Source organism: Antrostomus carolinensis, unplaced genomic scaffold (genome assembly GCF_000700745.2).
Source record: "Antrostomus carolinensis isolate BGI_N321 unplaced genomic scaffold, ASM70074v2 scaffold534, whole genome shotgun sequence".
Taxonomy (NCBI): Eukaryota; Metazoa; Chordata; class Aves; order Caprimulgiformes; family Caprimulgidae; genus Antrostomus; species Antrostomus carolinensis.
Genome location: NW_010311194.1, coordinates 106,755 through 134,574, shown reverse-complemented (window position 1 = coordinate 134,574; position 27,820 = coordinate 106,755). Strand labels below are relative to the sequence as shown.

General features: G+C 43.4%; 1 protein-coding gene across 1 annotated transcript in view; it reads left to right on the top strand.

Annotated features, from left to right (window-relative positions):
* LOC104523909 (protein sidekick-1) overlaps positions 1 to 27,820 on the top strand; it is a gene marked incomplete at its 5' end in the record, with an annotated part of 288,170 nt that overhangs the window by 243,823 nt on the left and 16,527 nt on the right. The window contains 5 exons of the mRNA XM_029084663.1: positions 15,040 to 15,155; positions 16,571 to 16,757; positions 17,770 to 17,907; positions 21,728 to 21,889; positions 23,104 to 23,229. Coding sequence (XP_028940496.1) covers positions 15,040 to 15,155; positions 16,571 to 16,757; positions 17,770 to 17,907; positions 21,728 to 21,889; positions 23,104 to 23,229 — 729 coding nt within the window. The remainder of the gene's footprint in view (positions 1 to 15,039; positions 15,156 to 16,570; positions 16,758 to 17,769; positions 17,908 to 21,727; positions 21,890 to 23,103; positions 23,230 to 27,820) is intronic.

The window sequence follows — 27,820 nt, the reverse complement described above, 5'->3', positions numbered from 1 at the left end:
TCCATTAGAAGGCTGGAGGCGGAAATCGGGATGAGACAGCTAACTAGACACTTATTTGAATACTTTGCGAAACAGATGATTTTGCAGAGCCCAGATAACCCGCAGCTGAGTCTGTTCTTCTCAGTAACTTCTCTAGCTGAGAAGCACAGGGCTGGAATAGCTGATGTCTTCCTCACCGCCACGACGGCGGTGCCATATTTATGGTGACCCCAGCTGGAGAGAGGCTGGCGCCGAAATCATCCTTAGTTATGGTATCAATTTCTGCAGCAGCATCTTTTGAAGCTTAGAACAAGAATAGGCACCACGCACCCTCCTGTTGTTCAGTCTGCCGCCGTGAACGAATCCAATTACACTTTTGTTCTTCTGTCTTAAGGCTAGGATGTAGAAGCTATCAAACCCAGCACTAATTCATTTTATTATTATTCATTAAATATTCTATTGCTGAAAACTAAGCAAAGCACTTTTTTTTTAAAAAAAAAAACTCTACTGCACATTTTTTTTAAACTCTACTTAACCTTTTCATTTCAAATATGGTATAACATTCACTGTCTTTGAAAATATCATAAATTAATCAGAGCAGCATGATTCTGGAGAGACAGCTGGCAATATTTACATTTTTTCCTACTTTGCTGCTATTCCAACTTACTTCTGCAACTGCAGCAAAGGAAACCCCAAGTGGAGCCAACTGTATCTGGCTTCAAAATACATTTTTGTTTCAGAGCTAAATATCTCAGTGCTGCAAATGGAGCCAGCACACGCATTTATACACATGTACACAGTGCAGAAAGTCAGCTGGGGAAAACAAGGAAATGCTGTGATATCGTGTTTTTTAATCCCGTGGTCCTTATCATAGCACAGGGAACAGGGCAATGGAAGGAGCCAAACTTGGGAGGAAACTGAGATATCCAGGAGACCTTCTTTCACAGGCAGGGCTGGTACATCTGAAGTTGTAGACTGGCTCAGATGGTTTTTTAGAGATACTGGATTTACCTCTGGTTGGGGGCAATCCAGGTTCATGCGTTAGAAATCATAAATGCAGGATCTTCCTGCCGATTTTCACTCTTGTTGTGTGAAGTTATTACGCTTTGTTATATAACTGCCTCTTCCACCTCCAGAACTGGCTGTGATTTATACTGTGAGTAAAGTGATTGGAGCTGGTATTGCAATTTAAGTTTTAAATTGATTTGTGACACCTTTTGAGTTAAACTGTGCTGTGGAAATACAAGGTTTTGTTGCTATTGTTTGCCTGATGTTCTTTACCCATGGTAAAGGCAGTTAAGCAGCAAGCTGGAAAAAAATGAGTCTGCTTAGCTTCAGCAATGGGGCATCCATGTTAAAAACAGAGAAAACCTTCCCAATAAACAAGAAGTGCTGACAACACAGGTATAGCACTGAACACAAAATGACTGAAGGAGACCAGTCCCTGGTCTGAAGGCCCCAGATAACTTACGTCTCAGCACTGTTAAATGGTGCTTCGTTCTGCTGTAGAGGTTGCAGTAATTCTGGTAGGTGCCAGAACATTCCTCTCAGTTGTAAAAAGGAATATACAGCACCTGCCTTTGGGGAAATGTGCTGGGTTTAGGCCAGCTCAGTCAAAATACCCAATTCTGTGCAGTTCTGGTGGGTGTTTTATACAGTGTGGGGCACCTGGAAATAATACTGATGGTTGATGTGCTGTTAGCTTCTATGGCTGGTGCAGCCAGACGAGCGATGCAGGAGTGTGTGTGATTCCTTCCTTCCCTCTTGTGCTCTCCTCTGCTAGATTTGAAGATTTTTCCTATCATTGCATCTGGATTTTTACAATAAAAGCTGCAGTAGGCAATCGAGCACCCTGACAAAGTTAAGGGGGGGGGGGGAAAGCCATTAAAACCCACCTTCTGGCAGTTGTGCCAAACAAGTGAGTAAAAAGCACCCGAATGGGGAGTTTCTCTCAAGCCCTGGAGTGGCGTTGAGCTGAACCCCAGCTGACAGCCTCCTCGGGCAGCCCGAGTGCTCAGGTCTCGCTTCTGACTGATGAGCAGGGGGAAATTTTGGGAGAGAACAACCTGCTGATGGGCAACGGGCCAGACACAAGTAAGAGACCTCTGTGTTCTGACTTGCCTGGTCAATAAGGGAGCTGGGTGCAGGTGGTTTGGGGTTGGGTTTTTTGGTGGTGGTGTGGGTGTTACTATAGGTGAAACAAAACCTTTTTCTTGTTATGGTAACCCGTGAGGTCAGAGCCCCAGCAAAGGCTGCATTTTGAGTTCTGCCTGGATGTTTGCAAAACTCATTGGTGTGGAGAGCAACTACTTCTCCGTGCCAGGAGAGTGGGCTGGGGGTCCTTGTGCTCTGCAGCCAGGATGGATGTGCTGCCTGCTCCATCTGAGCAGAGCCGGTGTCCTTCCCCCACCTGCCTCAAGCCCCTGGATCCATCTCCTCCATGAACCAGAAGTTCCTCATAACGTCACTGTCCTGGTTTTTAGCTGGGACAGAGCTGGGTTTCTTTTTAGAAGCTGGAATAGAGCTGCCTTTTGCTTTCAGCCTGGGATTTGTTATGAGATAAACACTGAGAACATCCCAGTGTTGGCATTTTTGTCACTGGAAGTAAAGGACTTTGTGTTCTGTCAGTCTACAAGTGCAAGATCAAGTGAGGAGGGCAATGAATATTTAAATTAATAAGCTAAATTGGCGTTTGGCTCTGCCAATGGGCTATTCCATATCATATCACGTCATGTCCAGTGTATTAATGAGGGGCTCTTCCTCTCTTGCTCTCTCTGGCTTTCGCTCGGGCTCTGGCTCTCCCGGGATTGCGGTTTCAGTTTGGGATTGTCGCTCCTCCGGGATCGTTATCTGGGAATGGGCCGTGCTGGGTCAGCGGGTGGTGAGCAATGGCACTGGGTGTCACTCATTGGCATATTTTGTTACTGTTATTATTATCATTACTATTTTAATATTACTATTATTTGAAGTTTTCTTTTATTTCAATGATTACATTTTTCTTCTCTCAACCCATGAGACACCTTCCCCTTGTCCCCCGATCCTCTCCCCTATCCCCTGGGGGTGGGGGGCAGTGGATGAATGGCTGTGCTGGCTGCTAGCCAAGGGCTAGCCCAGTGAGACTATCACAGTCGCCTTTTTAGAGCTGGCTGCAGCTCTGCCCTGCTCATTAGAGAACTATGTGCATCTCCCGACAAATGACAGAAAAATTGAAAGCTGCCACTTGCAGAAATTAGGAAGGGAGTCGCAGCCCCATCGGCAAGCCCCCTTCTCGCCTTGTTAATTCATTTAACAGTTCAGCTGTCAGGGATGCCGGCTTTGATTGGGAAGGCAGTGAGTGTTCAGCAAGAGGCTGGCTACTGATATTCATCCCAGCCCTAAATGCAGCTGCTACCAGAGGTGCTGTTCTGCTCGACTGAAATTAAGACTCTCTTAGAGCAGCCACTATATCAAGAGCATTATTCTACTAGGTTGCTGTCACTATCTGATTGTGTGGTGGGCTCTGGAGTTCAGGAGACACCACTACCTGCATTTTAATTAAACAGAAATCATGGTTTTGGGGCAGGCATGTTTCACCTAATTTGGGAAGGTGAATAAAATGGAAGGCGGCAATACAAATCCTGCGCTAACGAGCCTGCAGCCTCCAGTGCTTCTCCCGTGTACCACAAAGCTGTTCTGGATAAAAAATAATGGAATTCATAATTTCTTCCAGCAGCTGCTGACAGAGGAGAGCGCGTGTGTGTGGTAGCGGAAGGGGTGAAGTACACCAAGAGATACTAGCCTTTAAACAGGCTGTAAATCCATTTGTGTGAAGAGTGGAGTGATGTGTGTCACTATAACTGATGGTGACATTGGTGACCTTCACAATTCACAAGAACTGATGAGGCTGGTTTGTTGTTGTTGTTCTTTTTCATAATGATCTCTGAGAGCTGGTTATGCAACGGGAAAGGGAAGGAGTAAAAATTGCTGGAAGACAGAGACTTCTTAGAAGTCCTCCACTGAAATACTGCCTTGGTTGCTAGCATCATCTTTTGGAAAAGCAGGTTTCCTGGCCATCTCACTTTCTTCATAGTGAAACTGTAGCTTAGAAAGGAATGGAAGTGGGACAAAGGATGACTGCTTCTTATCTCTCTTACCATCTTCAAAAACTTGAATTTATCTCTGGGTGTAAAGCTTGCAGGTGCCAAATTTCCCTGTTCTCACTGTTATCTGCAGTTATTTTAGTCTGCCCTCCTGCCTGTGGTTCCACAGGTGTTCCCAGAGTTCCCTATTTTGTCCACCTGTAGCTGACACATGGGTGGAAGCTCTGCTGGTAACTCAGAGCTTCCTGGCCATCTCCAGCATTTTACAGACAAGGAGTAGAAACCATCTGGAAAACTCCAAGACCAAAGTAGTGATTTAGGTTTGGGAAAGAGAAGGCAAAATACAGAGAGGAAGCCATGCTAAGAAGAAAGAAGCCTCATAAAGAAGCAAAGACTTGGCTCCAGACACCTAGCTCCCCTTTACAAGCTGCTTCTAGCAAAGAGCTCTTGTCCCTTCTTACCTGGTTGTCTGTGCTCCAGCAATGTCCCTTTGTCTCTCACGCTAATGCCAGAGAACGTTGTCAGAACAAGGTAGCTTTGTCCTTGAGTGTTTTCATCTGTTTCTGCAGGCCTCGCTCTCCTCATGTGTTCATACAAAATACCCTACATGGTGTCACCTCCCCATCATAGGTCACTTTCTGGAGAAAGGAGTCCCTCAGCACTACCTTAGCCCCCCCTCTTTCTCTTATAGAATGGAAGCTTTATCTCCTTTCCTGTCCCGAATGTAGCTGAGAAGACGCTGTGCAGAGAAGTCCCCTGTGCCTCCCTGTTAACAGCCTACAAGAGGAATGACAACATTTCAAACCATTAGAGCTGGCAGCCTCAATCAGTCTGCTGTGGCCCCCTTGGCTGTTTTCTCCTATCTGTTTGGGACACGTGGGCTGTGTCTCTCGGTGACTGACTGCGCGTATGCAGATAGGGAGCGTGTTGCTGCTGGCACAGCTGGAAGAACTGGGTGGGCATTTCCATCCCAGACACCACTGGAGGAGGGAAGAGAAGGATTATCATGGCCATTTCACATTGCAGTAGTCTAAAACCTGTCAGCCTAGGGACAGTGTCTTCCCTTGATAAACAAAAGGAGATGGAAGGAAGCTATTGGAAAGTAGTATAATAAATTAAATTATAGGGTTTACTTGCTCAAACTTTAAACAAAGAGCTTGAACTTCTTTGGCACTTTAAAAGCACCAAGCCTTTGAAATGCCAATGTGTTTGCCTTTTCATTGTTGGTGCTTCTGAACATCAGCAAAAGGCTACTTTTGAGGGATGGCAGGGTGTTTGAAACACTGATTTCCTTCCCCCCACCCCCAACTTTAAATGTAAAGAATCTATTCCAATATCATGCTCAAGTGTGAATGAGCTCTACACAGCCATCCTGACAACAGCCTGCTCCAAGCATGACACTGAGTTTTCACCCTGTCCCCAATGTCTTTCTCCCTAAGGAAGGAGAAGTTCTCTGAGCTCAGAGTTAAAGATCCAAGCCATGTTCTGCAACAATGCACTAAAAGAGAGAGTAAAATCAGAGCAGAGTAAGAAAGGGAAACGATAGGAAGATGGAGAGGAAAAAAGTGGCGAGATGTTTCATGTTTGGACTGGGAAATAAAACTCTTCAGTTTCTCTTGCTCTACTGTAAACCATTATGCCTGTATCCCAACAACATTTTGGGAGTAGCATCAACCACTGGGTATATCCCATCAGTATTTCTTGGTGGATTTTAAACTTCTCTGGACTCACTCTGTACACGATTTCCACTTGGGGCTTGTCTGCAGCAAGTCCAATTTGGATTTGTTGTTCCCATCAATGCAGCTCCACTGGTGGTAATAGCAGTATAGATAGCACTCGACTGCATTATCTAATCCTGCAGGGCTGTGACAGCATAGTAAAAAATAACAAACTAAAGTGTGCCTGTGTTAGAGCATTAGTCATTCCTTGTGTGTTACTGGTATTGCTGCACTGCTGGGGAATTATGGATATGAATTTCTATATAAACCTTGGCTCCCTTTCCTGCTCAAACTGGCTATTTTTTTTTAAGGGCAGTTTTATGTTCTTAATCTGTTTACAGATAAGCACAAAGGTTTCCTAATTAAACTTCCAAATTTGGTAGCTTAGCTCAGTAGCTGCTCTTCTAATGGTAAGACAGAAAGTAACTGTGCCAGTGTGAGTCTGTGGAAGAAGTGTCCTTAATGTCAACATGTCAAAAAGACATCCCTGCAGCTCTCTGGAGACTGAAATCTAATGTCAAGGCAGAAGGAAGCAAAGTCTAAGTGAGAGTCGTACTGCTGTCAGAGCAAGTTATTCTACCATATAGGAAAAGGAATTTTAAGAGAATGCACTGGAAAGCAGTGTCCAGATTGAGACATAGATTTGATGGGCTTATTTGACATCTTTAATTCTCCATTGACAGTCCAGAAGCTCCCTAAAATGATTTGCAATGTTTTCATGCTGCAAGTAAAAGCTGAACGCGTGCCTCATTAACAGCTCATTAAGTTGTTAATATTGGTCATAAGCAGCCTTTGGTACAGCACAATGCTTTGTACAGTGTGGCAGCTCCTGCTTCTCTCTGGTTTAATTGCCTCTTTTTATCAAGTCTCAATGTAGGAAAGATGTTTCTGTCCAAGCAAAAATATCATAGGTTTTTGATCAACTGAGCTTGCTTGTCTCTGCCGCTGCTATTGCTGGTGTGGGTGGCGTTGGGCTGCAATTGCCACGCGACGTTTTGCTCAGGTGATGAACTTCCCTCTCACAAACCCAACAATTTAATGTCGATTTTCAGTACCAAGTGTAGCCCATGACAGGCAGGCTATCCGCACTCAAATTCGTCATCAGGACTCCTGTCTTTGTTCTGGGGTTGGTGCAAGCAGCAGTGGGAGTGGTAGGACAAATGAGCTGTTCTGCTGCAGTGTTATATGGCCTGTGAAGAACCAAGCGCAGGGACATCCCTGCACAGTACACAGAGGGCAGAGGGATGAGGAGCCTGATCGTGGATGCAAAACCTTCCTGAACTAACAGCAGAGCTACTCCATTAAAAGCAAAGGAATTAACCTTCCTTTCAAAAACATGAGCAATCAGTAATAAAGTAAAACGGACCATAAATTGCATTGTTAAAGAAGTGGGGAAGCCCTTGGCTGATAACTCAGATTCAAGCAGATGCAGGCTGGAGATCGAGTATTTCTGACAAACATTTGCAGCCAAATTTCTATTTCCTCTAATTGTGCAGTCCTGCTCTGCTTGTTTTCAGTCATCCTGGGATATGTGAGCAAAATGTTGTAAGTATTTTCAGATGGGTCTCGGCTCCCATAGCTTTACCTCCTCTGTACAGCTTTGCTGTGAAGCCAGCTGTAGAGAAACACAGTTGGTTTTCTTTTCTGACATGTTTGCTGTATCTGTCGTCAATCATGGAACTGGAGGCATTTCAGGTTAGCTGTTGTAGACTGAAAACAAAAAAGTTGCCTTTTTTTCTTTTGAAAGTATGAATTAGTACTATTCTAAAACATTTTGGCCACAGCAGTCCAGACATGGAGATGATATGGGGCTGTAGGACCACCGTGATGAACTCAGGGATGCTATGACTTCAGAATAAACAAAGAAAGAGAAAACTGACTCAGACTTGAGGAAATGTAAATTTAATCTCTCTCTCTCCCCAGGAGCACAAGATCAAAGTTCTCTGTAGGCTCCCTGGGGTTCCCTGACCATTACAATCTGTAAATCCTAAATTAATTCCCTGTGGGGGTCAGCTATCCAAACTTGCATCAAAAGCCATCGAAAGGTTACCGCAGTGGCAGATCTCACCTGCTCAGTTGGACTTTTTTCCGATACGGCTTTTAACATTTGGTATATGGCAAACCCAGTGGAGATTCACCCTAATTATTTGATACGCCTTCTTGACTTCAGTGGAGCATCAGGAGTTGTCAGTGCTTATTATTAGGCTTTAGTAGGTGTTGCCATTACTGTTAGTGAACATTAAGTGGGTGCTTTTGTCGGCTGCCGTGAACTTGTGGTATTATGATATTAAAGTGTGGGATTTACAAATTATAACACATGGAACATGACTATAAATAGAGGAGGAGGAGTCTTGGGAATAAGAGAGCCTGGGGAAATAGTGTGAAGTAGGTAATTTTGCCTCTGTCTATTGGGTAGAGTTTTTTAAGAGAGTTGAGAGAAGTACCTTCCCACCCCGTGCTGCTCCCACTCTTCCTGGTGCACATGAAGGAGGGTCATGGCAGAGTATCAAACACTCAGCAGCTCTTCACCATCCCTTGCACCTTTGAACAACCTTCAGTACCTCCTGGGGAGTGAATCCTGCGCTCATCAGAGCTGACACTGCTCTCAGTTACACGACTTTCACACTGGGTTAGCTCTGCTGGCTTTAGCGGAGCTCACCCTGATTTGCATTGATGTAAGTGAGAGGGGATTTTAGCTCATAGGTTTATGCCTGTGCGTTTGTTTGCGCATACCTAATGCTTGTCAGACTCATGCCGTTCCTGCTCGTGGGTCCGTCTCTGCTGACTGATGGGCCGCCTGCCTGCGTGTGATCATATCCTTGTTGACACAAAAGAAATAAAGGGGAAAAAGCTCATTTTATTATTTTCCCCTTGCCTGTTTTAACCACCTGTATGCCCTTTCCAGAGGCAGCCTGACAGTTCTGTAAGGGCTTTACTTTTGGGCCAGGCACTCTCAGTCCCGTGATGGATAATCTCAGTATGCAATGTGATAGCTTATTTTAGGTTTGTTTTAGCAAAGTAGAACTGTGGGCTTCAGCGAAAGAAAAATATGTACTTTTTGTTTACAGGCTCTAACTGTTTCTCAGCGCCGCTCCGTGAGATTTTCCTCAGTTATAGGCATTGTAATGTGATCACAGTCATTTTTTCTGCGTCACTCGGATTGTGTCTGTCCCATGAAAATCCTGGATTGCACATGGCTCATTGGGAAATCTGAACCCCATATTAACAGATTAGTAATCACAGCAACAGTGTTTACACCACCGCTGGAAGAGATGGTGAGGGACAGGATGAGAATTACTTCTGCTTGAGTCACTTGCCAGTTTATGAAAGTTCTTCATGAATAAGTCATATCCGTGGAGGTTTCCTCAGAAGACGATTGCTTCCTCAGTTCAAAAAAATGGCATTGGTGGATAAGCTCCTAGAGTCTGGATCCGTGGAAAGGATACTCCATTTCTAATCCTTGTTTCATGTCAATGTTTTTCCTATATGTGTGGTGAATGTCATTTCTCCCTTTTTCCTCCTTCCACCCCCTTTCCCACTCGTATCTCTGCAGATGGCTGTAGACATGCCTAGTCAATGTTGGAAAGCTTCCCAGTGCTAAGCAAAGAAGCTGGGGATGTTACATTTGGGTATCGTTTGCAGCTGCTTTTATTTATGCTTTTTCATGACTTTCATACCCTTAAAAATTTGATGCAGCAAAACACAGCTACTGTACTAAGTGTAGTATACAGAGGGGGGGCCAAGCGTTTGCCTACTCGGATAATACGGCACAGCGTAAAGCAGTTGTGGATGTGCTAGATTCCCAAAGTCCCCCTCCTGACAGCTATTCTCCTTCTCCTCTCTACCCCTTCTTCTCCACCTAGGTAGGTGTGTCTCTTTATCTTTCTATTTTTTGCATTGATTAGATTGTGCTCCCTCTTCATCAGTGTTCATGAGGGTGAGAGAGATGATCAAGTTCTTCTTGTATTGACTTCCTTTGGTCTCCTGTAGACTAGGAAATGTTTGTTTCTCTTACACCAATCTATACAACCCTGTAAATTAACATGTGTACAACATATATCAACATCCCGGTGGTTTCCAGCTGCTTTACACATACACACACATCTCCTAGTAGAAGGTTGGGCTTCTCAAAGATGGGGGAGACCAGATTGCTCCTTTCCTGAGACTCATTTTGAGGGTGACACAAGCCCACTGGTACCAAATTGTCACGTCTGAATAAGAGGGTAGGAGCACTCAGGCCCTATGTTAGCAAATGGAGTTCTGTTGGAGGGGTTAAGACCCATATCTTATGTATGGGAGTCTGCCTGTCTTATTGCATCTGAAGTATATCTGAGTAACACCAGAAAGTGCAGTCCTTGGGAAAAAGCCTGTACTTCCATCACAAAACATATCCTAGCTTAAAACAGCCAGAAATTGGTGGGAAACATCTTTTCCATTCTAAATATAGCTTGTGCTGCTTTGTCACAGCGGAAAGCAGCTTCGCAGTAGCTGTTTTTGAAGCACAATTAACTAATTGTTATTGAACTAATCAGCATCACTCACGCAGCATATTCCTGATGGCACAGAAGTACTGCTGCACAAGGGAAGCATTCCTCACTCCCACCTCCTTTGTAGACACTGTAAGAAAATGGCCAATAAATGCAGAACATTTTTCTCTCACGCTGCTTTTCCTTCGTTGAAGGAGTGACTGCAAACATCTGCAGATACACCTCTTTGTTCTTTCTTGGGAGATGCCACCCTTGTGTTCCTTCTCTAAGTCCTTACAGCTAGAAAACCTCTTGACTTTCCCTTTGCCCATTCTGCAGATCAGTCTTGCTGTTTTATCTTGTGACCTTCTGTTTGGTTTGTTGAGTTTAGCTTTTATAATCCACTTAACTGTTGCTTATCTACACTGTAACTTGAGGGCAGTGGCTGCAATGGGAGAAGAAACAATTTGTTCTCCACGCTACTGTGGGAACAGAACCTCAATACAGTGAGGATGGTTTAAGCTAGATATTAAAAAGAAAAAAAAACAAAAAACAAACAAAACCAAACAAAAAACCCCTGAAACTTCTTTTGAGAGTTATTAAAATAGATATACACTGGCAGAGTTTGTGTGGGGATGACTGGGGAATTTGGAAAGAGGTCAGTGATCAAGATTACACAAGCATGTGACCAGCCAAGGTGATCCCAGTGTGACACAGGAGGATGGCTTGTCCGAGCCCTCTCCAAATCCTTTCCAGCTCTATTTTCCATGACACTGTGTGCCAGGAACCAGTGTGTAAATTTTGGATGTGCTGTATGTGCATGTCTTAACTGTCAGCACATGCTACATTGAATACTGCTGTGTCTTCTCCCTTGTTACTCACCAGGTAGATAAGATTGCAAGCTGATATGTCAGAACATGCTGCAACCACCTCTCCATTATAATGTGTAGACAGACAGATTAGAGGCTTTTTTAGGCCTGGAGCTGTCTCTTTGTTCTGTGTTTATGCAACACATTGTGCAATGAGATTCTGGCCTCTAGGTGCTAACACCAAAATGCAAATATATTGATTACTAGGGAATAAAAGGCAGGCGTGTTCACAAAAGCATGCTTTGATGAACTGGGGGAAAATGCTTGCTAGATAGAAAAGAATCAGGGGTCTTTACAAAACAGAAAATTGCTTGGGATTGTTTGGAACTGTGGGATCAAGCTGATGCACTGAAAATCTCGAGTCTCTCTCACTGCATTTTTCTCCTCATTTTTTTTCCTGCATGTTTATTTAAATGGCATGAGTGTCATGAAATCTTGTCCCAAACTTGTCTGCAAATTTCCTGACATAATACTGACATTATAGAAACAATTAGAAAATCAGTAGAGGAGAAATCCTTTGCTACCAATAAATTGGAGCAGATGTAAGAGCAGCAAGGAATGCTTCATAAAAACCAGTTATTAAGTTTACCCAATGAATCACAAGGATTTGTAACCTACCTGTGCTACAGAGCATCGTGGCAACTGTCACTAAGAAAAGGAATAGTAGTTTCATACTGATGAAAAGCTCTCAGTGCCACAGAAAAACCCAGACAGCAAATATCCCAAGTGAGCAGTGAGAAAAAATAAGGTGAACCTTCTTCAGTGCATGGAGCTTGGGCACGGACAGGCCACTGGGGATTTTAAGCACCTTCTTTTTAAAGGTTATAAGTGTTTGGAAGCTCAAATTGTCTGCAGAGGCTGTTCAGTAGGACTGGAAAATAAGGGCAGTGATACAGATGAATGTGGATTTAGATGTGTAACTGTATTCCTGGGCTCATTTTGATTCTCTCTTGCATTTCTAGTTAGATTTGTTATCTTTACATGATTCTACCAACATCATCCCAATCTATACTTTATGATTGTTTTTTACTAATTACAACCTGATTAGCCTTTCTCTTTGCTTTTTGGCTGAGAGGGAGTTTCAAGGAGACAATCTCGGAAGTGAGTTGGATCAGATAAGAAAAGAAATGTTTACAAATACCTGCATGAGATTCCAAGGCAGGATATGTGCACAGAATTAGACTTCATGAATACATACATACTATTTTTTTTCAGGGAAAGTGAAATGCTTTCCACCTGCCAAGAGCTGAGTTTTGACCCTCGGGGGTCTGTGTCACTCCTGCTATAGCCGATAATGTCACTAACACCTAAAGCAGTGTGAGGTACGCAGCTTTAACCTTGCTTTTTGTATATTCGTGGTTTCAACAGCCATGAAAAAATTCAGAGCTCAGTAATCTCGAACTGCATTCCTAGAAGGTAAAAGGCTTTTGAATTCACCCTTAAAATGCACTTGCTTTTACTGGCACAGGCTGTCCATACATTCAGTGAATGGTTTGGGGTTTCAAACAGGTAAAGTCTTTAGGGATGTGTTTCCTTCTTTTTGAAGTATTTCATTTCACCCTTAATGTAACATGCTGTCTGCACAGAGCCACATCAAGCATCAGCAGCGCTTCTCTGCTGTCCCTTGCTGTCAACAAGAAATCTGTGCTTAGAAGAGGAGGGGACACATCAGCCTTTGAAAGTTGAGCAGAGGGACAGACTCACAGGGCACAAAACCAAACAATTTGCATCTCGTCAAGGCTCTGGGGTAGTGAAATGTCTTTTTCCACATCGCCTTCTTTTTTTTTTTCCTCCCATCAAATTTTCCACCATTGTGCCAGCAAAAGTGCAGCTCCAGCAGCAAGAGTGTCAGTGGAGAATGATCACTGGCAGTTTTTAACCATTGTGTTTCTTAGACGTGCTAAAAAAGGGTTTGAGGAAAAGCGGTGCTTTTCTGGCAGCAGGCTGTGCGCTGGCTCTTCTAATGGTCGCATCTCGGAAGCAGCAATTGTTGCAGGCTGGCACATGGGATCCAAAGAAAAATGCTATTGTAGACACTGCTTCAGACCTGGGTATTGAGAGCACTTTGAAGCTGTCAGCTCAGGATAGACAGTAGTGTCACTGCCTAGAAAGAAAATACATTGCTAAAGTGATCCATTTTCTTCTGTAATTGTACATATTCCGAGGTGTATTTTCAGGTTTGTACTGTGTGATCACTTTGGCCTCGTGCTCCAATGTCTGCTGTGAAAGTCTCAAAATCTTGAGATTTTTGGTCCCTAACAGAACAGCACTACATTGTACTGAATGCAGCCAGGCAGCCTCTCCCATCGCTCCTCCAGGAAGTGCAGAAGTCAGGGCAGCAATTAGATCAATGCACCCCTGTGAACAAGCTGTATTTTACAGGTGGCCATTGTCACCTCATGCACTCGCTACATCCGGCTGAAAAGGAAATAAAAAAATCTAATAAACAAATAATTTGAACTGAACACTGGCATTAAGGCTATTTTCAGTTTTACCTTTCACGTTTTAATTGTACAGCAATAATTTTGCTGTAGAGTTGCCGATGGCAAACATGCAAAAGACATTAACTTTATTTATGTTTTGGATTATTAATGTGGCTGTTAAAATTCCTCCAGTTAGTTTTGATTGAATTGTTTTTTTGTGCGATTCTGTCGTTTAATGGAGCGGTAAATAAGAATTTCTGATAATGAGCCCAAGCATCTGTCACAACAACCTGGCGCTGGTTATTAACATTTCCATTAACGGCAGGGTGGGCAGTGATAATATGGAAACCACACAGTTAGAACAAAATAAATAGTTGGTGTCAGGCTGAGTGGGTGTTAATTACTATTTTATTTTATAAGTCTGAGGGGAGGGAGTATTGGTAGAAAAGTGTGACTTATGAAGGTCATTCTCTCTAAAGAAAAAAGTCTCCAGAGGAACAGATAACCGGGGCTATCTAACTCGAGGAGTGAATGTTTTATCACTTCTATTTATGGCCCATAAAGGGGCAGGGAGAGAAGAGGCAGCTTTCTCAGGTGGTCTGGGTGAAGGCTACGGCACTGTGAACCACAGAGAAAGGAGAAGCGTACCCTTTGCCCTGCGTTTCTCTTCTTACTTCTGGAGTTCGAACAGGACACGCTTCGGCACCTTTTCTGTAAACAGAACATGTGCTGTTTTGTCAAGACCTGCTGGAGGCAGAGACAGCAGGTCTGGAAAACAGACCAGCCTCGCTAGCTGCTGGGGAGGAAAATCCACCTGCACCAAGTTGGATCCGGACAAAGGGAAAGATGGTGTGACCCAGGTGCATGCAAAGATTAGTTTTCTAGCACAGCACAATGGAAAGAAGAAATGCCATCAGGAGCCAAGAGATCCAGCATGTGTATGTGCAGGTATAATCACAGCAGAGCTAACAAGTAGCAAACTAAAAGTCATTTTGTCATACATAAAATATTAGTTGAATCAATGAGTATCTAACTGATTTGGAGGTATTTTTAGACAGCATTTTGGCACTAAGCATTGCAAACAGGCTGTTACAAAGATTTGCTGCTGAGTGGGAGGCCAGGCTGGAGGTGGTGGGGGCTGACTTGCTCCCAGTTACTTTCAAGAGCAGTCGGTCAGGAGTGCAATGTCACTGCCAAAGGCAAGCCCCAAACGTTACCATAGAATGAAGACAAAATTCTCCTTTCTTTTCCAAAGCCACTGGCAGGATTGAGTTGATTCAGTGTCTAACCAAGTCTACGTGGGACAGGACATAACCACCTCAGGAGGCTCGGCTGCTCCTCAGTCCATGTGTGCTGAGACTTCCCTGTGATAGAGATACCTCTAGGGCTGACTTGTGGCGTAAACAGTGTCTGTCCTGGGTTCTTCAGCAAATGGCAAATTGCAACCTGGATATGAGCTAGTTCTGCTTGTCACTATTAATTCTTCTGTCCTCCTTTCTTTCTAGCACCAGCGCTGGCCCCACAGAACATCCAAGTAAACTCCCTTTCTGCAAGCCAGCTGGAGCTCACCTGGGACCCTCCTCCTGCTGACAGCCAAAATGGGAACATCCAAGGCTACAAGGCAATACCCCTGTTTCTGCTGGTTTCATTTATCTTGCTTGGCATTACTATTACTCATGAGATAGCTCTACAAACTACAGTTGCCCTCACTGCATAAGGCAAATTAAAACAGCATTCAGAGTGCAGTATGGAAGTGGCATTAAGTCCCAAAATCAAAAGAAAGAGAATGAAGCTGAGGGGGGAGAAAAGGAAAAGTGTGTTGCTATTTGTGGAGAAGGAGAGCGTGGGGAAAGAGAGGATGCAGTTAAGGAGGCAGCTCCACTTATGCGGGCAACATATCTGCTCCAAAGAGCAATAGACACACAAGAGCTGGGGGCAAGAAATGTATTCAAGAAAATTAACTGGTCTTTCTATCTGTCAAATGTTGTGAGCTGTTAGGAAACTTTCTCTAAGCTAGAAGCCTGAGCCAGGTCAGATTTCAGAAGAATTATTTCATTTCCTTAACAAAATGAAATCATAGTATTAATTGCATTTGGTTCACAGGAGATGAGTATGTTGCAGAGGCATGATGTTTAGCTTCTCCAGCATGAGAATGGACCCTCAGAGAGTGGAAATGGGCAAGTCTACAAACACTGGAGCTTGGCTTGGATTCAGTGTCTGGCTCTGCCTCTCTCCGTGAATTTAGGTCCATAAGCGAAGAAAAGCCAAGCCAATGTGAATAATCTGGCATCCCTTCTTGGCAGTAACAAGCATCCTTATATATCAATTCACGTTCTTTTCTTTTTGTACGTATATAGATGGCTCTAACAGCTTGGCTTGTAAAGCCAAGGTGGAGTCTTGCCTTGGCTCATTCTCTCAACTTTCTGTCTTGCTTTGGCCTGTTGTAATGCTGTTTGCTGCCAGGCCTGTCCAATAAGTAGGGCTGGCACCACTTTTCCTCTTGGAAACGACTTCTCCGAAGCCTAATTTTAGGGCATCAGGATAAAAATTATGCAGGGGAAGAATGGGGAGAAGTACCTCAAGGAACTTTAGGGAAGGTCTTTATTACCCTCTTCAGAAAGGCCTTTGCTTAGCCATCCTGTGAACACAAATGGTGAAATGGTTGTGTGCAGGCAGAGGTGAATTATGGAGTATCGTATCAGGATGCCAGTGCTGACAGGCAGCTAGCATTTCAGGGAGAATTTAAAAACTGACCTCTCGTTGCTGAACTCTGGCAGCTCATATCTGCTGTCGTTAGGGCCACGGTCTTCAGTCTGTGCTGTATTTTTGAGTGATGTACTTAGCTACACAGTCACTGGACTCGGGGGAATTTGCCAAAGGAAGAGAAAAGATTGGGCATGTGTTGAAAAGCATCAGTATGCCATTTAACAGAGGGGTCCAGAGCAAGACTGAACCATCTTCCTCATTTTTTATAGCTGCAAAGCCTGAGTATTTTCTAGGTGTAGGTTATACTAAAGTATCTTACTATCTCAATAGATTTACTACTGGGAGAGCGACATCCAAAATGACACGGAGAAAGTGAAGGTCCTTTTCCTTCCAGAGACAACCATCCGGCTCAAAAACCTGACCAGCCACACGCGGTACATGGTCTGCATCTCCGCGTTCAACGCGGCCGGGGATGGCCCCAGGAGCAGCCCCTCGCAGGGCAGGACACACCAGGCGGGTACGGGACTGTTGTCTTGTCTCAAAGCACAGAATTGGTGATGACCAGCATATAACTGGGCAATGGCTGAGGGAAACGGGTGGGTGCAGGTGGGCACTGGTGTTTAGATTTAGCTTTCGGGTGGATCATTACATTGTAATGGTTTTAGAGGGGAAAAAAGGGAACAAATAAGTGGATCATGTGAGAATGGGAGTGATACAGTGGAAACCAGAATGGACTGGCAGGAGTGATCCCTTCACAAGGTGGTCCAGAAGGAAACTATCTGTGGGTCTGTTTCTGTGGGTCTGTTTCTGGCCTCTGCTATCTAAAATTTGAAGGAACTTCTTACCAGTGCCTGCAAATTCCCCAAACAGTCCCGTGTGTATGAATTTTTGTGCTTTTTATAATTACTCCTCTTTTGGTTTGTTTTTTGGTTTTGTTGTTTGTTTTCTTTTGGGTTTTTGGTGGTGGTTTGGGGTTTTTTTGGTTTTGTTTTGTTTTGTTTTTTAAAGCCACCAGTCAGACTGAGCTGTCTCTGTGCTGGATGTGACCGTGGTGGGAGCACTACAGCACAGGGTGAAGGCAATATCTTTGCTCGTGGCTAGGAAGAGAAGTGTATGCACTTGGGCTGTATGCTCACATAATGCCCTCCTGAGGGTCTTTTCCTCCTGTGTCCTGTCTCCTCTCTTGCTTTTGAGGTTCAGCTTTGCAGCTGAGTGGCTGCTTTTCTTAGGACAGGCTGCGTTCCTGACTGATTACAAGATATTTGGATACAATTGACAAATCCCATTCTCATCTTGTTTCCTTTAGATTTAGGTTGGGCAAATAAACCAACGTTTTATAATATGTATTGCAGCTGAGTGGCTGCTTTTCTTAGGACAGATTACAAGATATTTGGATACAATTGTCAAATCCCATTCTCAGCTTGTTTCCTTTAGATTTAGGCTGGGCAAATAAACCAACGTTTTATAATATGTTTGTATATCAGATTGACTACTCCTACTGCAATTCATTCTATTTGTAATCCTTTCAGCACCCAGTGCTCCCAGCTTCTTGGCGTTCTCTGAAATCACTTGCACTACACTCAACGTGTCTTGGGGCGAGCCGACAGCAGCAAATGGAGTCCTGCAGGGTTATCGAGTAGTCTATGAGCCTTTGGCTCCCGTCCAGGGTAAGAAAGACTCTGATCATACATATTCATGGGGAAATGACAGAAAAGCACTGTAGTATCTTTTATCTTTGCCCAATTTCCTACTTGCTCTCTGCCGTTTTCCAAGAGAAGACAGGTGGCAGAGGGTAAGTAAAACAATTCTGCTTGTGCCAAAACTGTTGAGCAAACTATAATATTGTGGAATATAGCTTTTGTCTGTCCTCTCTCATTTACTTGCACAAACTATACTCTGTGTGATTTGAAAAGTCATTTTACTGCCATCGTTACCTGGTACGGGTGAAGAAGAAACTCACCCTGAGAGTGCCTGATTGTCTCTCCACGTTGCGCTTTGAAATTGCTGAGTAGGCTCCATCCCAGAATAGTCGTCAGACACATTTATGTCGCTTATCACATCATGTGTCACTTCTGTTATCGCAAAGATTGCCCGGGCATCAAATGTGCTAGTCATCACTGGTGCCGCTACCGCTTTTGACAGGGGAGAATAACTGTGACAGAGATTTAGTTGTGTCTCTTTGCATGGAGTTTTCAAGCAGCATTTTTGAACCCAGCACTAGTTTTAAGCTAGACCACAACATTGTGGTGGCCACAAGTGTTTCATTAAATTGACAGAAGAGGATCAGCAGAAAAGGATTTGGCAATTTTTCTAAAAACAAATGTAAATTCATGCCAAAGGTCAATTAGAAAAGATTACAAAGTTTGTGGATGGTCTTATTAATATTTTTATATTCCTGGTAGATAGCCAATAGTTCAATAGGATGTCCAACTTTGGCAGCATGACAGCAGGGAGAGTAATTTCAGCCACTGCCAATCCATTTTAAACTCTTTTCCAAAGAAATAAGGATATCGATCAGTCATATTTGCTTTTTCTGTAAGGAATAAAGATCTATGTTGTCTGAATATCCATGTCTCATGCTCTGAGAAAGTTATGTTCAGGAATGAAAACATGAGAGTAAAAGCACTTTTGGCCTTTACGGCTGGCAGGTCTGAGCACGAAGAGCTATTGCAGAAAACATTTCTAATTCTGACCAAGAAATGTTCACGGGGTATGCAGGAGGTTCGAGCTGTTTGGGTATTTCCTGCCTTTTATTTGTTCCTACACCATGTTTAAGAATATATTTTCTCCTCTGAAAATATGGAAGTGTCAGATCATGTTTTCTCTGTGTGCATTTGATTTAACATCTTCAGAATCTTTGTTTTCTTTTCTTCTCTTCCCCACCTCTGCCTGTGATACCTCTGACTCCTTACCCTGTAGAAGACTTCTCGTGTGTGCAGGGAGGTTATGGAGGGCTTTTCCTCAGATTCAAAATTTTGGCCTAAATTTATTTTTCAGTTTTTTTACCCATTTGCTCTTGTACCAACAGTTTTCTTTCAGCAAACATATTTATTCTCCTGCTGTGGTAAGTAATCCCTCCCTCAATGCCATTGTTTTCCTTTGATAGAAAAGCCATGCTCCTTTATTTAGAGAGCAGGGTAAAGCCAAACTCATTTGAAGATGGAGCACGTAACAGCTGTGGTAAGTAATCCCTCCCTCAATGCCATCATTTTCCTCTGATAGAAAAGCCACGCTCCTTTATTTAGAGAGCAAGGTAAAGCCAAACTTGTTTGAAGATGGAGCACGTAACGGTGTTGGATGCAGGCAGCGAGATTTGTGGGGCCAGCAGCTGCCAGAGCCCACAATCCCAGTGGGTCCTTCCAGCCCCAAGTCTCACGTTCCTCTGTGCCAGCACGATGGTGCAACAATATGGAAGGACCAGACCCCCTGGAGCTTTTTTCCTCCGTCTTTTTGATACAAGACATCCTAACCTAAGAAGTTAGTTTATGTTAGTGTTGTTTATTATAGCCTTAATCAGTTAATAATGACTAGAACACTGTTGTTTGAAGTTGTTTGAAGTCCCTATTTACTGAATCTTGACCAGAGAGAACATATGGGAGTGATTTTAGATAGGATGAGTTATGTGACAACCTGGCCAGGTAACTATCCCACTGGCCAGCTTAGCAACAAAACTTACTTTTAAAGGTGTCCTAAAGTGAACTGCCTTCATTATAATACTAAAAATCACGCCCATGTGTTAAGAAGACCCCCACCCAGGTGAAGACCCTTCCCCTGAGCATGAGTTGAAGTACTTAAAAAGATGTAACTGATATGTAAATCACTAACCACTAAGAATAGGTAGGAGGTGTTAATGATAATGATGATGTGGAGTATGTATAAAAGAAGTAATGAAGCTTGCTATAGGTGTGCTTGAGTTGAGGAAAATCCTCCGAGCACTCTGTGCAGAATAAACACAATATCTCTCCTGAGTGTGTGAGGTTGGTTAATTGCATGCTGAGCACGAATCCACTTTTCTGACATTTCGACTTTGCACCCATTTGTGATTTTTCAGCTGAGCATCCTCGCTGTTGTGACACCTCCTGCCTTCCTGCTCTGGAATAAAACCTGCACATTTTGCAAAACTTCCTAACAGTGATCTGTTCTTCAGCACAGTCTTCTCCCTGTTTGACCTTTTATTGTTTAAGTTTTACAGTCTTATGTTTTACACAATAATAGACAACAAAATGGCCCTGGAGCCTTTTTTAACAGTTCCTTTTTTTTTTTTTTTTTTTTTTTTTTGGAACATAACTTCAAAATGACAAATGCTTGCTGATTTGTCTCAGAGAAATGAAATAGTACATCTAGGGAAGGAGGGAGCACTTTTACTGCTTCCTCGTTAACCAAGGAAAGATTCCCTGAGTTATAAATTGTATCTGGGAGAAAACTTTGAACAGAAATCACTTGGACATTATTCTTTATTTAACTGATAAAAACTGAAAGCATCATCTTGATTTGCATAAAATAAGCATCTGGATTGAAAAACATATTCCTTCTGCATTTTTCTGGAATGGTAAAGTAGCAAGCAACCTGCTCTAGTGGGAAAAACGTTCTTCCACTTCCTATCTTCTTGGTTTGAAATGTGTTATGTACCTCTACAGAACCAGAAAAATGCTAAAAGGACTCTCTGAATTCACACTTTCTGTTCTGTGGAATATTTTATGAATCAAATTCTTTCCATTGACTTTCTTTTAGAAAATCTCAGCAAAAAATAGATTTTTTTTGTTTTCAGAGGACCCATTGCTGCTCTGCCCTTTATACAACATTGGGAACCTAAATGTATAATTAGCTATGAACCTTGATGAAGGAAACAGCACTGATTTTCATTTATCCATGCAGGAAAAATTCTTGGAGAGTGGGAAGAGTGAAACACAAGTCATGACTTCAGCCTCGTCCAAGCAGATAGTGCTTTGATTCCATTCCCTATTGCAGTGGCATTTATACCCAGAAGTTACCTGTGAGATACCCATCCTTCATTCCACGTTCGCTTGGTAATGGTGGAAATGAAAGGATGAGGTGGAAGGAAAGAACCTGGCCCTTGTTTCCTCCTTCAGGCCACGTTGCAGGTTATTTGGCAAGGAAGCAGCGGAGAAACGTTTGCTTAGGAAGCAATTTGCAACATGCAGTCCTCTTCGTTTACCTCCTCCTTTCTTCCCAGAATAATTAGTGAAGATGCGTGTAGTCTCTTGGTAATTTCCCAGTTGTGTTGTAAGGTTTTTTCCTTGTCAGTACCCACTTATCAAGCTTAAACTCTAATTATACTTATCAGTGCTGAAAATTGGCTATTATCACTACTTAAACTCCTGCTAATTGTAAGAAATACTTTCTTAGCAAACTGTTAGATAATTTTACTTACCATCTAGATGTAATAAGCTCCACTTGATTTCTTTTTTTGCATTTCAACCTCCTCTTTTTTTTTTTTCTTTTTTTTTGTCTGTGTGGCTGTTCCAGGGGTGAGTAAGGTGGTGACTGTGGACATTAAAGGGAACTGGCAACGCTGGTTGAAGGTCCGAGATCTCACCAAGGGCATGACCTATTTATTCAGAGTGCAAGCCCGAACCATCGCCTATGGACCTGAACTGCAAGCCAATGTCACAGCTGGGCCAGCAGAAGGTAAGTGGAGCCATAAAACCATGTCAGAAGCCAGATCAGTTATACAAGCATTGTCCAACAGCGGGGAATAGTGCACTCAGGGCTTAACATGAATTTCCAAGCCAAGGAGAAGTTGAGTCACAGGAGCTCAGGACATGATTCAGTGAGTTTCACAATTGCCTATGAAAAACATGTTTCCTTTTTTCCTGAAATCTAGAAGTTTGATGTGAATAAACAAAACAGCGTGAATAAATCATAAGACAGACGGGCTAGCCAGGGATTTCAAAGCTGCAGCCTGACAGTGTGGTACATAATTCTGACTGTACTGCTCTGCAGTGGAGTTAGAACTGGAATAGCTCTGCCAACACCAGCAGAGGTTCCTGGATGTAAAACCAGAAAGGATTTACATTTACTCTCTCCTGATGCTTTGACTTACACAGAGGGAGAGATCTGCAAATTTCCTGATATGTCAAGAGGGGCGACAAGCTGAACGTTGGCATTCCCTCTTGGTTCAATGTCTGTATCAAAGGCGTTGTTTTTTTATTTGATCAGTGATTTTAATAAACAGATAATCTAGCAAGGCTAACGGCTTCCAATGATACCAGCCTGTCCAGTAAATCACAGAGCATCAGCGTAATGGTCACAGTTCTGATTTTTGCTTCTTTTCCAGCTCAGGGAAATACTTGCTCCCTCCATCAGAGCCACATGTGGCAGTTCCACCCTTCTGGGTGCCAACAAGCTTTCATTTTGTCACAGTACCCTGCACAGCCATCCTCTGGGACAGCAGCACTGTGGATCTGCAGTATAACCCTCATGCCCCACCACAGACAGTATAAAGCAGGAATCCTAACGTGGCGGTGGCATCTTCCCAAGGGAATGGGCAGGTGGCTGTCCCCACAAACCTCTCCCTGGAGCTTGGAGGCTGGTTTCACCTCTGAAGTCAGAAATAGCAGTGGCAATGTACAAACACTGCACATATGCTAATGGTTAAAATAAGAGTGTTTTTTTTCTCTTTCCTTCTTAACATAGGTACCTGTAAAACCCACCCATTGACATGTAACTGCTGGTACTAGAACTAGTGAAAAATCAATAGCCCCCTGAGCTGGTTTATCTTGTATATATGTTAACCTATACTTCTAGATAATTTTTTTCCCCTGTATTGATAGAAGAAATGAAGAATACTGTAGTCTGTCTGTGATACCACCACCATTTGCTATTCTGTGTTCATCTTTCAGGGTCTCCTGGCTCCCCTCAGGAAATTCTGGTGACAAAATCTGCTTCTGGGCTGACACTACAATGGACTGAGGGAGATTCAGGAGAAAAACCCACAACTGGCTACATCATAGAGGCACGACCCTCAGGTAAGCCATGGGAAACACGTGGAGCTTGTTGTCATGAGTTCCCTTCCTTCAGTCCATGCTGAAAGCCATCCCACAGTGGAGAGGTGGTTTGTCATCCCAGTAAGGTAATGGGATTTTGTGAGAGAAAGCTATCACCAGCCAGTATTAAACTATTGCTATTTTTTTATACGGTTTAGTAGATTTCCTCCTGTTTAGGAATAGTCACAGAAAATTACCCTGAGTGCTCTGCTTTCACTGTGCAACATCACTGGTGAACCATCCGACTGATGAGCTAATATAGTTAATAATTAAAACTCACTTAAATGCTTACAGTATCTTTCATGCGCAAGGACCAGTAGTAAGTACTTGCAAACTGCATTTCAAGGATCACAGATAGAAATCTGTCCTCTTCTACAGTAGACCACAGCAGCTAATTACTCTATTACTGTTAATAACAGGGCAAGGGCTTTAGCATCATGGGTGCATTGCTTTCCCTGTTTGTTCTGCAGGGAGGTGGGGGAGGAGGAATCCCCCCATCACCACATTTTTTCTTGGTACTTTCCCAGAGCTCCTTTGCTTCTGGGATTTGCATCTTGCTGAAGCCACTCTCTGCTTTTTCCAGAATATATCTCAAGATGGACAAAGTCATTTTAAAAGTAGGTGTATGCTCCAGCCTGTTCAGAGCCTCTCTCAGCTTGGTACCCCTTGCAAATTCAGTAAGCGCATGCTTTCTGGTGACCAAGTCATTAAGAAAAAAACAGTGAAAGCTGCCAGACCTCTGTGTTAATCTCATTTGATAATTTCCCTCCATTCTGACGGTGAATGTTGATAACCATTCACCAAGTACAGTTTTCCAGGCGGTGATGCAGCTACCAGATACTTGTTTCACATAGACTGTGTTTGAATGTCACAATGTCAAAAGCTTTGCTGAAGTCAGGATAGATGATGTCTGCTCTTTCTCCTCTATTGACAAGGTCTGCTACCCTGTCACAGAGGGAAATTAGACATGATTTATACTTGACATATCCGTGTTGGCCGCTTGTTCTTTCCTTTTTTACTTCTAGGTGCGTACACATTGCTTGATTATGTATTGATTAAATGAATGCTTATCTGTTTGATTACATAAAGGATCCTAAATGTTTCTTGTATGTGTCTTGAATGTAAGGTTGCATTTAAAAGCAATGATTTTAATTACCTTTAACCAGATCAATAACAAAATCATTGTCTGTATTTCTGTGGTCATCACTGAAGATGAAGATTTCCATACCTGCATCGGGTAGAATTTGCTCTCTAGTCAGGCTCTGCTGTGACCCTAAAATTTCTTCCTAATTTCTGTCATTTAACTTCACAATTGTTTTCAAAACAAAGTGAAGGAAAATGTGTACCTTCTCAAAGTGCTGGAGTTTCCCAGAGCAATCAAGATTATTATTTTTTTTTTTAATGACAGGCATGACATCACTCTGCTTCTGTTTCCCTTACATCAGCTTATTGATTTCTGCCCTTATTTCTTCATAGGTAGAAAATACCCTGTCTTATTTGAACAGCATTGTTTAGATAGCAAGTGAAACTGAAACTCTTCACTGAAGTTCACTTACCAGCTTACATTTCTCAAATCAGGGATTTTTGAGTAAGAGTATTTTAGAGAGAAGCCTGCAGCCCATATACAGATTGTCAGCAAGCTGGAAATTCCACTCGTATGAGTGGTGACATTGCAAATTCAACCGATGTTCATGGGCTTGTCTCACCATTGGATGTGAATGAACATTTTACAGTTCATGGCTAAGGATGTGGGATTTGTGGCCCATTCTTTTTGAGTAGGAAGAAAATAGTCTGTCCAAGGCAGGTCTGAGCTGCATTAACCCTGGGTCGCTCCTGCTGGCCCCACTCCACTGATCCTGGAAACACACAGTAAAGGTCTTATTCTCCTCCTGTTGCAACCTGACTGTTGAGGCATTTAATTCCTCTTCAGATTATTTTAATCCTATTCATGCTGCTGTAGCAAATGAACTAGGCATTTGTGTGCTGGATTCTCATCCTTCGTTCTGGTTGCAGCTGTAGGAAGCGTGAAATGTGATCCAGGAGAGGAGACAGACTAATTGGAACGTTTGCTTATTTCACCCAAGCATCAGCTTCCTTTCTGTGCCGCTTTTCTTCCTCATCTCTGCACAGAGGAGTTTGAAATCTGAATTACGAGCTTAACAAAAGCAGGGAACTAATTCCTCCTGTCAGGGCTGGCCATTCAGAGCAGCTTCTGGTTTAATATCATTCTAAGAATTTGCTTCTGCATGTTGATTTATATGGGTAGTAGAGTGTGGACTGGAGCAACCTTTGTTTTTAAGGAGTTGTTGTCCAAGAGAAGAGCAGTTGACTTGTGCCCTTCGCATAAAATCAAAGGAGGAAAAGATATTCATCCTTCTGAGATCAAAAAAAGGACATTGAACAGACAGATGAAAAGCTTTAGCCTGTTGCCAATATTTAAATGCAATACCACTACCTTAGTGTTTCACATCTCAAGTGTCATCTATTATAGGCCTCATTACCCCAAACGTTAAATGCTGTATCATCTCATTTTCGCTGCTGTAGCTCCTTGCCAAGACTCTTCTATCAGAGTAGGAGGGTGGCTTTCTGTCAGAAACAGCAAACCCTAGCCCCTTTTGTCAGCTCCCTTTGAATTTTTTGGTGCCCTGCTGTGTCTCCCAGGGCTCTGGCTGCCCTGCTGGGTTTAGCAATGGTGGCAGCAGGCAGCTGAGATTGTTCATTTGATCTCCCTGTTTCTCTCCTGGATTCATGGAGGGTGACCAGGCTGACTACCTCCTCTGCATTTTGAATATACTCAGACACAAGGATGGAGCAGGCGAACTGATATTTTTTCCAGAGTGATCTGTGCTAGAGGAAGACGTTACAGAAACAGAAGAGTTTTTCTTTTCCTTCAGCTTCTCTGTCCCTGGAGAAATGGATTCCAGTTTAGCTCCTTGTGCATTACAAGAAATGCAATTAAGCAGCCTCAGTCACTGCCATCGCAAGCACTCCGTAGACATCAACTAGGCTGGCCAAGGAATGGGTATTAGATCATGTCCTCAGTTTTTATGTACAGAGGAAAGGAGAGAAATGGCACAACAATGTTAAGGTTCGCAGTGCTGCTGGAAGGTCTGGAGAAGCTGGTTTTGCTCCTCTTTTCCCAACCCCAAGCCACATCCAAGGCTCCTCTCTCTGTACCGTGAGCATGTGGCCTATGAAGTACCAAGCAGTCTCACCACACTTGCCTTCCAATAGAGATTTCCTTTTCTGTTTCCTCCCCCCATCATGCATTTTGGACTTTGTTTGCTTTTCCCAAGCAGGGGTTGTCTTAAGTCCGGTGGGAGAGAATTGCATCTCAATGTGTTTGCAATAATAATATTTCTAGCACCCTGGCTGGCATGAACAGGACCATTAAACCTCAGATCAGCCACAAATTGTGAGCTTAGGACACAGACATGTCAGGAAAGTGTTTTCTTTTGCTCTCCCAGATGATCAATTCCACGAAGGCAGTAGACAGTTTGAGGAAGAACCGGTCTACTTCGAGTGAGATTGTCCTTCCCAAAAATGCTGGTTTTTGCTTCCCACACCCCGAGGGCAGATCTCACTTTAGTTTTCTTTCTGGTGTCTTGAGTAATGTTTTTATGTTTTCTTCCTTTTCTATTTATTTTTAAACAAATGAGGGAGTGCAGTGTCAAACATGGGCACAAACCAGCAAAAGTCAGTAAATTCAAAGTGAAGGGTGCAGCTGCATTGCCGGCATCTGCCATGGGGCCTTTGGTTCGCTTCTGCTCACGGACGACATGCCGAGGCTGACAGTTTGTCAGCCTTCACTTCCCATTCTTGTCCTTTCACTAGTTTGCATGATAATCCAGCCCTTTGCCTCTAACAAATAAATCCATATTTTAGTTTTTGTCCTCTGTAGGAGGAACACTCCCCGTGTTCAGCCAGTCCTTAACTCTCAGCTGCCTCTCCCCTCACAAACCTCCTAATGTGTGATTAGGAGAAAGTTTTATGGCACAGCTCTGTTCTTACTCCAACAGGGGAAGGCTGATGTTTAAGACCTACATAACTGACAGCTTTCCATCTCCCCAGCCACAGCACAGCAGTTGTTTGTTAGTGGCCTGAGTTAGCAGAGCCGGAGCCTTCGTTACTGGCTTGACAGTTTTATTCAGCGTGGAGACCCCAATTAATTGCCTGTGAAGCCAGGCTGCCCTGTGGGTGCTGTGTATTGCTCCTGGCCAGAGCAGGCTGGGCATCCTGTTAGGTTGGAGGTGTTTTCACCTTCCCATGTCATTCAGATCTTCTCTTGTTTGTTAGTGGCCTGAGTTAGCAGAGCCGGAGCCTTCGTTACTGGCTTGACAGTTTTATTCAGCGTGGAGACCCCAATTAATTGCCTGTGAAGCCAGGCTGCCCTGTGGGTGCTGTGTATTGCTCCTGGCCAGAGCAGGCTGGGCATCCTGTTAGGTTGGAGGTGTTTTCACCTTCCCATGTCATTCAGATCTTCTCCTCATGCACGTGCCTCACTCCCAAACTGGATGGAGGAGTCAAGGCTGAGAGATGAAGATTGAATCTCACATCAGAAGGAAGTAAGGCT